The sequence below is a fragment of the Stigmatopora argus genome, chromosome 21 (assembly GCF_051989625.1).
Source record: "Stigmatopora argus isolate UIUO_Sarg chromosome 21, RoL_Sarg_1.0, whole genome shotgun sequence".
Lineage (NCBI taxonomy): Eukaryota > Metazoa > Chordata > Actinopteri > Syngnathiformes > Syngnathidae > Stigmatopora > Stigmatopora argus.
The window spans coordinates 11,147,564-11,163,934 of NC_135407.1; the positions used below are offsets into that span (position 1 = coordinate 11,147,564).

The window sequence follows — 16,371 nt, forward strand, 5'->3', positions numbered from 1 at the left end:
AATTTGCAAATATAATTATTTTTAAGAAAAATAAAAAATCTTCAAACAAAAGAAAAGTCTCCAAAATGGGATTGAAAAGCAGCAAAGAAGTTCCAACCGACATGAAGTTTATGCTTAAACATTTTCCTGATAATTGCACTTATATGGAAAAATGGAGGAAGAATAAAGAGTGGGATGGGAGACTTTTGGAAGAGCCATTACAGGCCATAAAGCGGAAATTGCAAGTGGAGAAAGCTGTTGAAAGTGGAAAAAAGGAGAAGATATGTAGAGAGCTTGAAGATATTCAGGTTTGGATCGTCCAGGCCCAATTAAGACATAAGAAAAAGATTATTAAGAAAATTAAACAAGCTGAACAAAAAACAAGTATGACAGCTTTGATTGATATTAGACCTCATGAAGAAACACTGGCCCCCTCCTCAGCCCCCCGCTCCGGCGACAGACCGTACCAGGCTCCTTTCACTACAAGCCAAGAGCACAATGCGGGAGGGGGACCTCCAATGCACACACAAGAACAACATCTCAAGTTACAAAATGTCTCTTGCATACCACACGATGAAGTAAGGAGGGGTGAGCCAGAGCCCACAGATGCCCCTGCAGGACCAGCAGGAGTCATCAAAATGCAGACGAGAGCACAAAAAGAAAAAAGGGGGGGGCAACAACTCTATCCTTCCTTGATAGCATTTGAAGGACCTCACGCTGACCCACAGCCATGGGCACCACCAAGCCAAATGTACCCCATGGTTGAAGTTGCAAATCCACACTTTCAAGTGAACGGAGATCGCGATCAAACCATTCTCGTCCACCGTCCATGGACCGAGTCCGAATGCATCGAAGCATGCAAAGGACTGGGAGACCCAATAAAGAACCCAATTGAATGGACCAATAATTTTGAACAGCTGAGACAAAGTTTCCACCTGAATGGAGCTGAGACAAGAAAGGCATTCACCTTGAGTCTGGGACACAACTGGGCCAGAGTAAGAGGAAACTTCGACGAGAGAAACAACCAAGGAAAAATCCACCCCCATGATTCAGAATACCTAACGCAGCTAGTGGAAAGAGTCCTGACCCGAGTTCGAGACACGTGGCGCCCTACACCATGTTATGACAAAATCAGAGCCACAACACAGGAACAAGGAGAAGGAATTCATAAATTTAGAGCAAGATTTGAAGAAGTGTTCAAAATCCACAGTGGGATAACAGAAGACCAAAATGAGCAAGGAGCGTACCAAGCCCAATTGAGACAAGGGTTCCTGGAAGGGCTCCAGCCCCAAATCAAAGGGTTCGTGCAGAAGTACTGTGTCACATACCGAACCATGCCAATGAATCAACTAATGGAGTGGGCGATTCATGCCGAGGAGAGACACCGCCAAAAACAGGTAAGCTCCGGAGTTAATACTCTTACCCAAGCCATGGCCTCATTGGTGAACCAAGAGTCATCAGAAATATTCTACCAACGAGGACGTGGAAGAGGAAGAGGCCGAGGAAGACACGGCCCACCAAGAAAAGCAAACCCAGATGACAAGTGTTACAATTGTGGACAGAGAGGACACTTTGCTCGAGACTGCAAAAATCCACCAACGTGGAACCAGAGACCCCCACCGTTCAACCCTGAAAATCAATATCAAGAATGACGCCAGAGGAAAGAGAAATGGAAGCCTAACACGGAAGAGGAAACTGAAGAAAGCGATGGGGAGGACGAAGAAACCCCCTGCTCGCCAGTAGAAGTGTTAGACTTAACCGAAATCATGTCCACCCTCTGGGACAGAGACAGCAAACCATACTACACCTTGCTGGTGGGACAAAGTCAAACACCAGTAAGATTCTTATGCGACACTGGAGCAGATAAATCAGTCATCAAAGACAAAGTGCCAGGATTGGTACCAGGAAAGGAATGGATCACTGTGATAGGAGCAGGAGGACACATGGAGCTGTTGAAGAAGTCGAAGAAAACAAAAATAACAGATGAAAATGGACGAGATCATGAAGCAAAGTTCGTCCTAAGTAAGAACTGTCCTGTGAACCTCCTGGGAAGAGATCTACTCCGTAAACTGGGAATCAGCCTTATCCCCACGGATGATGGTATGAAACCAGTACACAGGTGGGAAGAAGCGGAAATCCAAGTAGTCGAAGATCAAGAGGAACCTTATACGTTCTACTCCCTAGATTTAGCAACACAAGGGCCCTCATCTGTAATCCGGCATTTAAAATCCAAAGTCGAAAATGTAAATGGCCAAACACAAACCCACTGGCCACTACACATCACCATGAAGTTTGGGAAAGCCAGACCGGAATTTGTTAAACAGTTTGAGCGACTGGGACCCCAACTAGTTCGACTGCAGTACTTGTACTCCACGACAGAGGGGGATGCGGCCACCTCAGTGGACTTGCCGCCTCAAGCGGAAAAACTGCTACAGTTTGGGATAACACCCCATGTGTCCATAAAGAGAAAACCCCACAGGTCCTGGAAAGACCTAGGACACATGGTGCAATTCTTGGAGACCAGAAGCGAGGAGTCGTGGTCACATCAGACTCCCACAGTCAGCGTACTGACAAACACCCCATATGGAACAGTGACAAGACATAAGCTGAAGTGGATGACTCAAGCAAGTCCGAAAACGCATTTGACTGCATGACAAGACTACATACTGCTACAAGCTGAAGACTTCCCTACAGTACCGAGTTCACTGTGGTCCAAATCAAAAGCAGACGTAGGAAAAATGACCACAGCAAAGGAAGTAAGAATTGAGCCCAAGACATCATTTCGACCACGAGCCAAACAATACGCCCTTAAACCAGATGCTATAGATGGCATCCGACCAGTAATTAAAGAAATGCTCGAAGCAGGCATTCTAATTGAAAGTCCGTCAAGCGAATGTAACACGCCTATCTTTCCCGTGAAGAAAACAGAGACAGGAACGTGGAGATTGGTCCAGGACCTAAGACGGGTCAACGAAGCAGTGAGATCCAGAGCACCCTGTGTACCAGACCCACATAAACTGTTGAACGAGTTAAAACCACATCAGAAATTCTTTACAGTAATTGATCTAAGCAATGCATTTTTCTCTGTTCCATTACACAAAACAGCCCAAGACTGGTTTGGTTTCACGTTCGAAGGAACCAAATACACATACACAAGGCTGCCACAGGGGTTCTGTGACAGCCCCACAATATTCTCACAAGAGATCGCAGCATGTATAAATCAGCATGAACATAAAGACACCACACAGATCTTAGTATATGTAGACGACATACTGATAGCCAGTCCCACAGAAGAGGAAAACAAAGAAGAAGCGATCAGATTATTCAAACATCTGGAGCAAACTGGGAACAAAGCGTCGCTGAAGAAACTGCAGTACTGTCAGGAGTCAGTCACCTTCCTGGGACACCGAGTCTCACAGAAAGGAAGGGAACTAACGGATGGAAGACGAGAAGCCATCCAGCAATGTCCGAAACCACAGACGAAAAAACAAATGATGGCCTTCTTAGGCCTAACTAACTACTGCAGGAGTTGGATTCCAAACTATGCAGAACTAACTCAACCACTGCTAGACATGATCTATGCTACTGAGATGACAATGAGAGACCCAGTAACATGGACTGAAGAAGGAAACCGAACATTCATGGAAGTGAAGCAACAAATCCTGGAATCAGGAGTCCTAGCGCTTCCTGACTATGAAAAAACATTCACCCAAACAGTGACTTGCAAAGGAACATTCATGACATCAGTGTTACTACAACCACATGGAACAAAGATGAAACCAGTAGCGTTCTACTCAAAACGACTGGACCCAGTTGCAGCTGCTCTACCTCCGTGTGTACGAGCAGTGTGCGCAGCAGCATTAGCCGTCCAGATGACAGCTGAACTTGTACTGTTCCATCCACTCACACTCCAAGTCCCCCATGAAGTGGATCTACTGATAACACAAACCAAAATGTCGTTCCTGTCACCAGCAAGACACCTGGCCATAACAGCCACATTGTTATCGCAACCCCATCTCACCATTAAGCGATGCAATACCTTGAACCCAGCAACGTTAATACCAACTGAAGAAGACGGAGATCCACACCAATGTGATGAAAGAACCAGCGAAAGCTGCAAACCAAGACCAGATCTCAAAGATACTCCTATTCCAGACAGCACTTATGTATACGTAGATGGATCAGCATCCAAATCAGAACAAGGAAGAAATCAAGTAGGATTCGCAGTCGTCACAGACAACAAAGTCTTATGTGCAGAAAAATTGCCATCTAATCTATCAGCTCAAGCTGCAGAAATTATAGCATTGACAAAGGCATGCAAATTGTTTAAAGGTAAGAAGGTCACCATTTATACAGACAGCCAATATGCACACTCCACTCTACATGTATTTGCCGCACAATGGAATAGAAGAGGGATGAAAACATCCACAGGCAAATCAGTAGAACATGCCGAACTGCTGAAACAATTACTTAATGCAGTACTACTTCCAAGCCACATAGCTGTATGCAAATGTAAGGCACATACTAACAGCAGCGACAGAATTAGTAGAGGAAATGCTAGAGCAGATACAGCAGCTAAAGGAGCAGCACAAACACTTACTGCACAGTATACACAACAACAACAACAAAATGAGTCAATCCCAAAAACAGTATTGATTGATATGCAAAACATTGCACCACAGAAAGAAAAAGATGCATGGATACTTAAAGGCGCAGAACAGTCTGCAGACGGCCTATATACAACAAAAGGCCTACCATGCTTACCAAAGAATTTATTCCAAATGGTAGCAAAATTGAGCCATGGAAAGTCTCATGTCTCAACAGGGGGAATGATTAATATGGTACAGCGTGTGTTTTATGTGCCAACAGGTCTAAATACCTACTTTAAAATTTTTTGTAAGAACTGTTTAATTTGTTGCAGACATAATGTGCAAGGTAACCTCAGGCCCAAACGAGGCCAATGCCCAAAAGGTACCTACCCATTTGAAATTATACACATGGATTTCATTGAATTATCCAGAAGCAACCAATATAAATACTGTTTAGTCTTGATTGACTCATTCTCAAAATGGACTGAAATAGTCCCTTCAAAATCACCAGACGCATTGACGGTGGCTAAAGCTATCTGTAAACACATATTCCCAGAACATGGGATCCCCAGAATCATCTGGAGTGACAATGGAGCTCATTTTGTAAACAGCATAGTACAACACATGGCAAAACACCTAGGAATAAGTTTAAAAAACCACTGCTCGTACCATCCGCAAAGTGCGGGACTGGTAGAGAGAACGAATGGTACAATAAAACTAAGGCTTAAGAAAACCATGGAAGAGACAAAAAAGCCATGGCCAGAATGCCTATCACTGGTCAAAACATATATGAGAATAGTACCAACTAGCTCAGGATTAACACCTTTTGAGATAGTTCATGGAAGACCATTTCAACTTCCCCTATGGGAAGGTGAACCATGGCAAGAGACTAAGGGCGAGGCAGATCCACTCACAGAGTGGATGGTAAAAATGTTTAGAGAAAAACTTGTCCAAAATACATGTAAGCTGCCGCTATCCCCTTTGTCTCCCTTGCAGGAGGTGGTGAAGCCTGGTGACCAGATCCTGATTCGAGTCATAAAAAGGAAGTCCTGGTCCTCGCCACGTTGGGAAGGCCCATTCGTGGTTCAACTCACCACCCCCACAGCAGTAAAGATTGCTGAGAGGTCGACGTGGATTCACCAATCCCAAGTCAAAGTTGTTCGAGAAATCGGTGACTCTGAGTAGACTGGAAGTCGGACGGTGCCAAAACCCTTGTTCGTGAAAAACTCATCTGACGTCTGCTCACCTGCCACGAGCACCCCTCACCTAACCTTGACCTCTCATAGTCTTTGCACCCTCACACAGAAGCCAAAATGAAAGCTGTTGCCACCCTCATCACAGTGACTGTACTGTCAGTGACAGCCTGGGTGTGGCTGAATGCCCCGCCCCCAGAGATTCGAGTTGAAAAACGAGACAATGCTGTGATCCTGTCACAGAGGAGAGTGAAGTGGTATGAAAAGAACAATCCAAAGAACCACTACGAAGAAAATATGTGGTATAATTTCATGGTATTTCAGAAAAAACTAACTGGTGTGAAAGAAAGTTGTTATGTGTGTAGTCGTATGCCCTATTCCACAGGTACCCCACCAGTGTATCCCAAGCCGATTGACCCCTATGCCTATAACACCTACACACCTCTATGGTATCCCGACATCCTGAGATCGCGGTACCTGTGGAATGTAATTAGATCTGTAGTTCCCAAAATTGATGCCACTGTACCACCTTTAACAGGTAGAAAATTCACAAGGTTATTGAACTATGATTGGACAAATCTAGCTATGTTAAACAACGTCCCATTCCCACGCGATTTTAAGGCTGTGTGTTTCGCTAGTAACATGGCATTATGGGGCAACTCTAGACCGGTAGGAGAAGTCCCCATGAAATACTGTAGTGAGGTACTTACTCCGTGCACACGAGACACCACTAACAAAGCCAGGTTCAATGCCACAGGAGCACCCCTGGGTGCCACCTGCAGGGACTATTACACTGTCCCCGATGTGATGGGCACTGATCCTCAAGATGATGGGTATTGGATGTGTGGATATACGGTGTATTTGGGTTTGCCCACAGCATGGAAAGGTCGTTGTGCAATGGTGCAGATGGTCCAAGATGCATTCATTTTAAGGGGAGTGAAAATACCAGTAAGAAATAAGAGATCAACACCAGTGCAATTCAAACCACATGATTCAATTTGGGGCAGTGATGTTCCTGATGATCATAAATTATGGTCCACCCCCCAAAAAATCATATTGTCACTACTTCCCCAGCTTGGAGTGGGTAAACCTATGCTCCGTGTAGAGACATTGAATTATCGCATGGGACTGTTCATTAACCAAACAGTCAAGGCCCTACAAGGTATAGCAGATGAATTGAAAGCCCTTAGAGAAATGGAGTTGCAAGACCGAATGGTCCTAGATTTGATAACAGCTAAGGATGGAGGTGTGTGTGCCATAGTTGGAGAACACTGTTGCACCTTCATCCCAGATGAAACCGGTGACGAAGGTAACATAACTCGTGCCATAGCTGAAATGAAAGCCCTAGCCAACACCATGGCCCAGGATCACTCAGCCGTAGGTGCATCACTGTGGTCGTGGTTCACAACCGGATCATGGTTCCATATTCTGATTAAATTTGCAACTCCCTTTCTTGCGGTTTTACTACTATTCTGTATTTTCTTAATGTGTGTAATCCCTTGTATGAAAGCTATGATTCAAAAATCTATCCAGCACACGCTGGTAGCTTACAGTGACATACAGTACCACAGCATGACAAACCATGCTGGAGATTCTTGCACTCCTCCAAAGTGTGACGAATCCCAGAATGTTGAGTCCTCTGGGTAAATGTACTTGTCTTGACTTAAAAATTGTGTTCGCTCATTAAGAGGGACGTAGAGGAATTTTTTCTCAAGTACCGCTGAGTAAACTTGAGTTTTCGCCTCTGCCTTGACAAGTGATTTTGTTATTTTCCATACCCTATGAATAGTAACTGATGATGATATTTGCATTCTAAAACCTGAAAAGGTCCTTGTTTGCCTTGTCTGATCTCCAACCTCTTGCTTTGTTCCCAGGATCCTGACCACGGACCACGAGCTCGACTGCAAGTATTATACTTTCGCCCTGGACACCACCACGGAACCCTCTGCCACCGGCCACCTCGCTACGACAAACGACATGCCTACTCTGCTCCTCTCGTACCTTCGCCCGTCTCTGGCACACTCAATAAACAGTCTCATACCCAGATTGTGCATTTGCTTGCTTTGGGGTCCTCCGACCTCGATCGTAACAACATTATCCACAAAATTCAAGGGAATACTGCCTTTCTTTCCCCCCTTTTATAGATTTTCATATGTGTAAAGTACAAAAATAGGATTGGGGTGGAGGACAGTAATGAAACACAAAAAAAAAGTTTCTTTAGAGGTGCTGTAAAGTCACTAGCTGAGTTTCTTTTGAATATGTAAAATCTGTCTGAAAATAAGTGCTGAAAACATGCGCAAGCTGAGAACGAGAGTGCGGAATCTCTGAATTCTACGCAAAATCTCTTTTGTTCTGATTTTCCCAGTTTTTGTTTTAGGCCCGTTTACAACTTGTCCAAAACTGTGCTACTTGTGCGTGTGCGCGTGTGTGTGAGTCGTTTGGTGACTTCAGTATTGCAGGGTGCACCCCTGCTTTTTGCAGATGATGTGGTTCTGTCGGCTTCACCAGGCCACAATCTCCTACTCTCATTGGAATGATTACCGACCACATGCATGATTTCAAACCATGATGTCTTAGAACAGTGTTTCTCAAACAGTGTGGCGGGCTCCCCTTTAATTCTTCTTTTGGGGGCGGCGCGACATTAGAAGCACGGTCTTAGAATATTACCAACACCTTGGAAACAGCTGTAACCAGCTGTTTTAAGGTCTTTGACCAAGTAATTATTTATAGTTTTGGGCTCGTTCTCAATTTTCTTAGAGTCATTGAGAACCAAAGAGATGATATGTTGCGCAGAACTCCACTTTGATTGATATTAACTGTCACGTTGAGCTTCTTCCATTTTCTAATGACTGCTCTAAGAGTTCACCATTTTTCACCAGGCCGCATGGCAATTTCTCCATAGCCCTTTATGAAAAGTGTAGAATTTTGTCTCTCTTGTCTTTGGACAGATCGTAGGTCTTGGCCATGTTACAAGTGTGAGTCTTACTGATTGTATGGGGTGGACAGGTGTCGTTATGCAGCTAACATCCTCAAACAGGTTGTGAAATATGAATTGTATTCTTATATTTAATCTTGCACACTTTTGCACTCTGATGTATTAGAAGTCACTAGAATAGAATTTATCTACACCTATTGGTTCAAATGTGCACTACACCATTTTATCCTCCACCTCCTTCATTTGTATTAACGCCTCCCATTTTTATGACTTGTCTTATCTCTATTAAAAACACCATTGAAGCAGGTTTAGGGCGGGAAATAGCTTGGAGAGGCCTGGAGAGTAGTCACATTCTCCGGCATCTGAGTTCTTGCTTGACCCCCGCCTCTGCAGACGCGGCCTTGAATTTCATTCTTTCTGTCTCAATGTGTGCTCTTGTGTTCGAGTTTATTTAAGTGTTGGCAAGTAGCCCCAACACAGGTTCATCTGATTCAGGATAACAAATGAAATGAAAATTTCAGAATTCTCCATGATTTCTAAGAGGGAGAACTTGCAATATAGCGGAGTGTTCAAATACTTATTGAACTGACTATAGAGGGTTGGTCAAAATCCCCTTTTCTATATTGTCTCTTTTAGTGAAAGAGAAAATCTCTAAGTGGGAGAACTTGCAATTAGCAGGGTGTTCAAATACTACTACATGTTCAAATTCTGAATGTATATCATCCCTCTTTTAAACTCAACCATTTCTGTGTAGAATTGATATTGGATGTGGTCATTAACTTTGTAATGTGGGATCCCTCCCACAACTGAATAAATGCATTTGAAGTAAAGGATATATTTTTGAGTGTTGAGCTCATAGCGATTCAACATTAAAATACAATCCTCATTCCTGATTCAACACATCTGGTGGTCATCAGGTGTGGGTGTGGCATGTGAAACTGAACTCAGCTTTCCTAAAATTGTGATTAGTCACAGTTATTTTGTGATTTAACAAAGAGGGGGAATTACTTTTTCACAGGAGGGCCAGGCAAGTTTGTAAATTGTTCTACCTTAGTGAATAAAATCATTTGGAAACTGCATTTTCGATTTCCTTGGGTTGTCACTTTGTCATACTAAAATTGGTTTGATGATCTGAAACCTTTGTGAGTAATAAATATGCCAAAAAAAATAAGGAAGGGGGAAATACTTTTTCACGGCAACGTAGATGTGTTTTTAAAAAAATATTCTGTATATAGTTCTGCTGTGTTTTGACGACCAATAAATACGTGAATGGAACTTAATCAATGGACAAAGTTTAAACACCTATGTGTGTCAAGAGTAGAAATCGCATTCTTGAAAATTACGACCCTTTTTAATTAACCGTGTGAAAAATGATTTATTGCATAACGTGACAGTCTTATTTGGGAGCATTTTTGATATACGAGCATATAGTGGACGCGAAATGCTGCTCATAAGAACATCATGGGCAGTCTTTCTGGTCGCAACTCTACGAGCACTGGGTGGAGCGTTGCATTTTTTTCAGTGTTTTTTTCCCGTTAGTCAGTGGGAATGGCGGAGCTAATACGAGAGGAGTACCACTTCCCGGGCAAGTTGGCAAGTGGTCATGCGTCATCCTATTGTGAGGACATTTGTGTGCATCATTTTCGGAATATTTTGAAGGGAAGACAAAAGCAAACAACCCTCGATAGGTTGCATCTGAAAGTCAGGGTGGAGGCGGGGCAAATAGACCCAACCCCATACCTGTCAACTTATACGTTTTTCCCGTATTTTATACGTTTTTTGATCATTTCAAATTGTGTACGCCGTATAACAACTTTTGTACGGGATTTTTTTTTAAGTACGTTTTTTGTAAAACGGATCTCATTTTACGCATTTCGGCTCTAATCCGGATCGTCTCGGTCACTGGTAGCAGACGAAAACGTCATCGTCAACTGCTAATATTGTCATGCTTTAAGCATGATATGCGCACACGCATTCCCCTTTCACACGAAACAGGAAATGATTAAATCATTTCCTGTTTCGTTATTTAAGCAGCTATGAGTCATAGCGCTTGGGTCCGAATACATTCACGGTCACGACAACGCGGCGCGACCATAACACTTTTACGTGCACCCTATGTGAGTAAATATGTGCCGCGTTGCATTTGTACGGTTTTCTATTGCTTAATACGGGGAATTCCAATCATTAATACGGGGAGGAATTGGCCCAGGTTGACAGGTATGCAACCCGGAGAAGAAAGGTATAAAAATTTAAAGCAAAATTAGAATTAGGTTTCGTATAAGGTTAGATTAAACTTATTTTTGAGTGTCTGCATTGTAATTCAATATCAGTTAAATTTGTTTGTTATGTTACGAGGGCGTTGCCGTGCAAAGTCTACCCCCCTCAACGAAATCTGTCTAATTTTAGTACTATTAAACACATTTTAGAACTATAAAACCACTAGTTATTTATTACTTTGTTAATGGATGGCGAATTATAACAAATAAAAATGTTTTTCCAATCCAATATCCTTTTTTTGGTGTTTTTTCAGAGGGTTGGAACTAATCAATTTGTTTTTAGTTCATTTCTATGGGAAGCGTTCATTTGAGTTACGAGTAAATCAACATACGAGCTCAGTCCCGGAATGCATTAAGCTCGTATCTCGAGGTACCACTAAATTTTAAGTGTTTATTTCAGTTGATTTTGTTATTTATAAGTGACAACTAATGAAAACTCCAAAATATGACGTGAAAAGGTTCAAAAAGAAGACACCAGGTGCCATGTGAAGTAATTGTCTCTCAGTCTTGCCCTAAACGTTACACAATCATGGGGAAGATTTTTGACTTGATAGTTTTCTGAAAGATGACCACTTCCATAAGGAAGGCAAGACACAAAAGGTGTTTGCTAAAGGGGTTGACTGTTCGCAGAACTTGGTGTCCAAGCACATTACAAGACAGAAGGGACAGAAAAATGTGGTACAAAAAGGTGTACAAGCTGTAGGTATAACCACACCCTGGAGAATTGAGAAACAAAACCAATTAAAAAATGTGGGTGAGATTCACAAAGAGTGGACTGCATCTGGAGTCAGCACTTCAATAAAGAAGCACAGAATCCACATTGCATGAAGTCAAGTGTAATGTTTCCACCCACAGTGATGGTGAGGGGTGCTATGTCATCAGCCGGTGTTGGCCCACTCTGTTTTTAAGGTCCAAGGTCAATGCAGCCATCTACCAGGACGGTTTCGAACACTTCAATGCTTTCTGTTGCTGACCAACTTAATGGAGACGCAGATTTCCCTTTCCAACAGAACTTGGCACCTGCACATAGTGGCAAAGCCACCAGTACCTGGTTTAAGGACCATGGTATCCCTGTCCTTGATTGGCCAGAAAACTCATATGACCTTAACCAAATCGAAAATCTATGGGGTATTGTGAAGAAGGTGCAATACTCTAGACCAGTGGTTCTTAAACTTGTTGGAGCTACCGAACCCCACCAGTTTCATATGCGCATTTACCGAAACCCCAACAGTTTCATATGGCCATTCACCGAACCCGAATTTAGTGTAAAATAAAATCTGATTTTTTTTTCAAATTCAAGATATATAAAGTCCTCGCAGCACTGATTGACCAAGCAATGTCACGTGATCATCTGCAGCCAATGATGGTCAAGCGGGGCATGTGATTGTGAATAGACATGATGAGTCAATGTGTCTTGACCTCTACGGCGGAGGCTCCACCGAACCCCTAGGGTTCGATCGAACCCAGGTTAAGAACCACAGCTCTAGACCAAACAATGCAGAGGAATTGACTATCAGAGGAACCTCAGCACTCATAACACATGAACAATGCCACAGACTGATCGACTCCCACGCCTCTTTACAGTAATTGCTCATAAAATGAGCACAATATATTGGACGCAAACAAACATCCAAAAAGGGGGTGCCAATCATGGAGGGAGGTTACTTGTTAGATTAGTTTTATGCAAGATGCAGAGTACATGGCAGGAACGCATGGTAAAAAACAAAGCAATGTGCTGGTTTGGCAAATTCTTTTTGATGCAGGGATCCATTGTTACGCCTCTGGTGTGCCAATTTACTAAGAATGCAACGCATAAAGAGAACACTATTTGTCATTTACAACTAGTAACGGTCAAAGAAATGTTTTACTTTTACAGTGGCACCTCGAGATACGAGCTTAATTCGTTCCGGGACTGAGCTCGTGTGTCGATTTTCTCGTAAGTCAAACGAACGTTTCCCATTGAAATGAACTAAAAACAAATTAATTTGTTCCAACCCTCTGAAAAAACACCAAAAACAGGAAATTCGATTGGAAAAACATTTTTATTTGTTCTAATTCGCCATCTATTAACAAAGTAACAAATAACTAGTGGTTTAATATTACTAAAATGTGTTCAATAGTACTAAAATTATACGGATTTCGAAGGGGGGAGAGAGAGAGAGAGAGAGACAGACAGACAGAGAGGGGGGGGGGGGGGGGGGGGACTTTTTGCACGGCAACACTCCTAAAATAACAAACAAATTTAAATTAACTTGGATTACGATGCAGACACACTCAAAAATAAGTTTAATCGAACCTAACACTAAACTTAATTCTAATTTTGTTTGACATTTTGATACCTTTCTTCTCCCAGGTTGGCTCTTTTTGCCCCGCCTCCACACTGACTTTCAGTCAATATCGGGGGTTGTTTGAGTTTGTATTCCCTTCAAAATATTGCCAAAATGATGCACACAAATGTCCTCACAATAGGATAACGAACGACCACTTGCCATTCGTACTAACGGGAAAAAACACTGAAAAAATGCAACGCTCCGCCCAGTGCTCGCAGAGACATTACAAAGAGGGAGTTGCGACCAGAGACATTACATCAGGGAGTTGCGGGGAGAGAAACAGTGCCCATGATGTTCTTATGAGCAGCATCTCGCGTCTGCTGTCTGCTCGTATATCAAAATTTGTCTCAAGATAAATATTTGGCCGAAATTTTACTCGTATGTCGGGCCACTCATCTTCAATTTTTTTGGCCTATTCTAGGAAACAAACAAACAAAAGGCAATCAAACACTTCTCATAATTTATCCTGAAATCCAAAATGTTAAAATACTGTTAAGAAACTCTTAATACATTTTGTCAAATGCCCAATCCAAAATCTCCCCAAAATGCAGTCCTTCGTGTCCTGAATTAGATTGTGTTCAACCTTAGTCAGGCTGTTTTTACCATGTAAACAATGGAAAAGTATTTCCGTTAAATGTTATTTCCATCAAGGAGATAAATGGTCTGATGGGCAATAAGATCCACAGATAAAATTAAAGGACATTCAGAAGAATCCATAAGGAAGAATTTAGGGCAAGCCGTGATTACCTGTTTGCCATCTTTTACTGGAATGTCCTCTTCCTTTTCGGGTACTTCTGTCTGGAGTTCCTCAAAAAACTAGTGAAACAATTCACAGAAAATCAAATAAATAGGTTATAAATGTCAACAACTGAACTATAAACCAGATAAAATGGACACAGTGATGCAAGTACTCACACTCTTTTTTCCCTTTTTATCTTTCTTTCCCTTTTTCACAGCTTTTTCTGTGGGGTGAAAAAAATTAAATTTCAAAACGGGCAAACATTTGTGAAAAATTTGGTTACTGTGAAGGTAGTGGAATGAACAACAAACAATTGTCTCAATATCTTAGAAGATATTTGAACAGCTAGCATCTTTTCAGACAAAAGATTTTTCATGTGTACAGTCATTGCCAAAAGTATTGAGAATGACGCAAATATTGTATTTTCACAGTCTGTTCCTTCAGGGTTTTTAGGTGTGTGCCAGATGTTTCTATGGTATAATGACATACAATCAGAAGCATTTCACAAGTATCAAAAGCTTTTATTGAGAATTACATGCAATAGGTCAATATTTGCAGTGTTGACCCTTCTTTTTCAAGACCTCTGCAATTCTCCCTGACATGATGTCAATCAACTTCTGAACCAAATCCTGAGTGATGGCTGTCCATTCTTCCATAATCAATGCTTGGAGTTTGTCAAAATTTGTGGGTTTCTGATTGTCCGCCCGCCTCTTGACGATTGACCACAAGTTCCCAATGAGATTAAGGTCTGGAGAGTTTCCTGGCCAGGGGCCCAAAATCTTAATGTTTTGTTCCCTAAGCCATTTTGTTATGACCTTTGCTTTATGGCAAGGTGCTCCATCATGCTGGAAAAGGCATTCTTCATCACCAAATTGCCCCTGGATGGTTGGGAGAGAGAGTCAATTGATGGCAAACAGGCACAAGGGCGCCCAAGAAAGTCCAGCAAGCGGCAGACCGCCTGCTGAAGTTGTTTCAGCTATGGGATCGGGCAACCACCAGTACAGAGCTTGCTCAGAAATGGGAGCATGCAAGTGTGAGTGCATCTGCACGCTCAGTAAGGCAAAGAGTTTTGAAGGAAGGCCTGGTGTCAACAAGGGCAGCAAAGAAGCCACTTCTCTCCAGAAATTTGGTGACGAAGAATGCCTTCCAGCACGATGGAGCACCTTGCCATAGAGCAAAGGTCATAACAAAATGGCTTAGGGAACAAAACATTAAGATTTTGGGCCCTTGGCCAGGAAACTCCCTAGATCTTATTGCGAATTTATGGTCAATCCTCAAGAGGCGGGTGGACATGGCAGGCGCAAAAACATGTAGTATGGTATGTAGTAATAATAGGGGTGATTCTACTTGCCGATTTTTTATTGCGGCAATGTCTGGTCTCCATTCTCTGTGATATTTGAGGGATTACTGTATCTCAAATTATGCAGTGGAAAGGTTTTCATTAAAAAGTGAAAAAAAAGAAGAAAAATATGAAAAATCAGATTGTAGAGGTAAAAATAATCTGTATAAGCGCATCTCTAAAAATGACAACTAATTTCAAAAAATATATTGTAAAAAATAAAATAATGCAAGGATACCAATTTATTTATAAATGCCCTTTATGAATATTGTCAGTGATATAATGTTTGGTCTGACGGAACCCGAAAAAAAGGCCAACTTTCCGGCGCTAAAAAACATACAAAAGCAACATCGCATTCACAACAGTTCCACTCTGAATTGAACTTTATAACCCACATTCATATTATCTATTGTATATCTGTTATAAAGACATTAATTATGCAATATAGGCAGGCCATTGAATTAGTGTTAAATAAGACTGCTTGCAATGAGATGAAGATCCACCAGGCGTCCCTATTAGATACCGGAATAACACAATATAGTATGTACATACTAACAAATGCGTCAGTACATTCGACTTGTGTCGCGATGCTTCCTGGCTGGGTAATTGATGATTAAGACACGTTAAAACTTGTTTTAGGGGTCTTCAAAGACAGACTGAAATGAGTTCAGTAAACATTTAAACTGTCAATGCAAGTGTCATTAACCATGCTTACAACTGTATTGCATCATTTTCATGATTCGATAGACGCGTTACTGTTAAGGATAGGTTTGTTTAGCTCACTTTCGTATTATTATATGGAATGACATCTTGTTCAATCCAAATCATAATTATCATTTAAATTGGCTCAAAGTAATTATGTTGCTATAGGTATAGCTTTGGGCTACCCCTGACTTAAAACATACATAACTGAATTATTTTGTTGTGTAAATAGATAGTATTTCATATACCTACTTAATATGTAAATGAAATACTATCTAGTGTATTTATA

At 41.9% G+C, this 16,371-nt stretch overlaps 1 protein-coding gene across 1 annotated transcript in view; it reads right to left on the reverse strand.

Moving 5' to 3' along the window:
- Positions 1 to 16,371, reverse strand: part of abcf1 (ATP-binding cassette, sub-family F (GCN20), member 1) — a 41,363-nt gene that overhangs the window by 24,525 nt on the left and 467 nt on the right. The window contains exons 2-3 of the mRNA XM_077590065.1: positions 14,218 to 14,264; positions 14,050 to 14,118 (exon numbers count right to left, since the gene is read on the reverse strand). Of these exons, the coding sequence (XP_077446191.1) occupies positions 14,050 to 14,118; positions 14,218 to 14,264 (116 nt within the window). The remainder of the gene's footprint in view (positions 1 to 14,049; positions 14,119 to 14,217; positions 14,265 to 16,371) is intronic.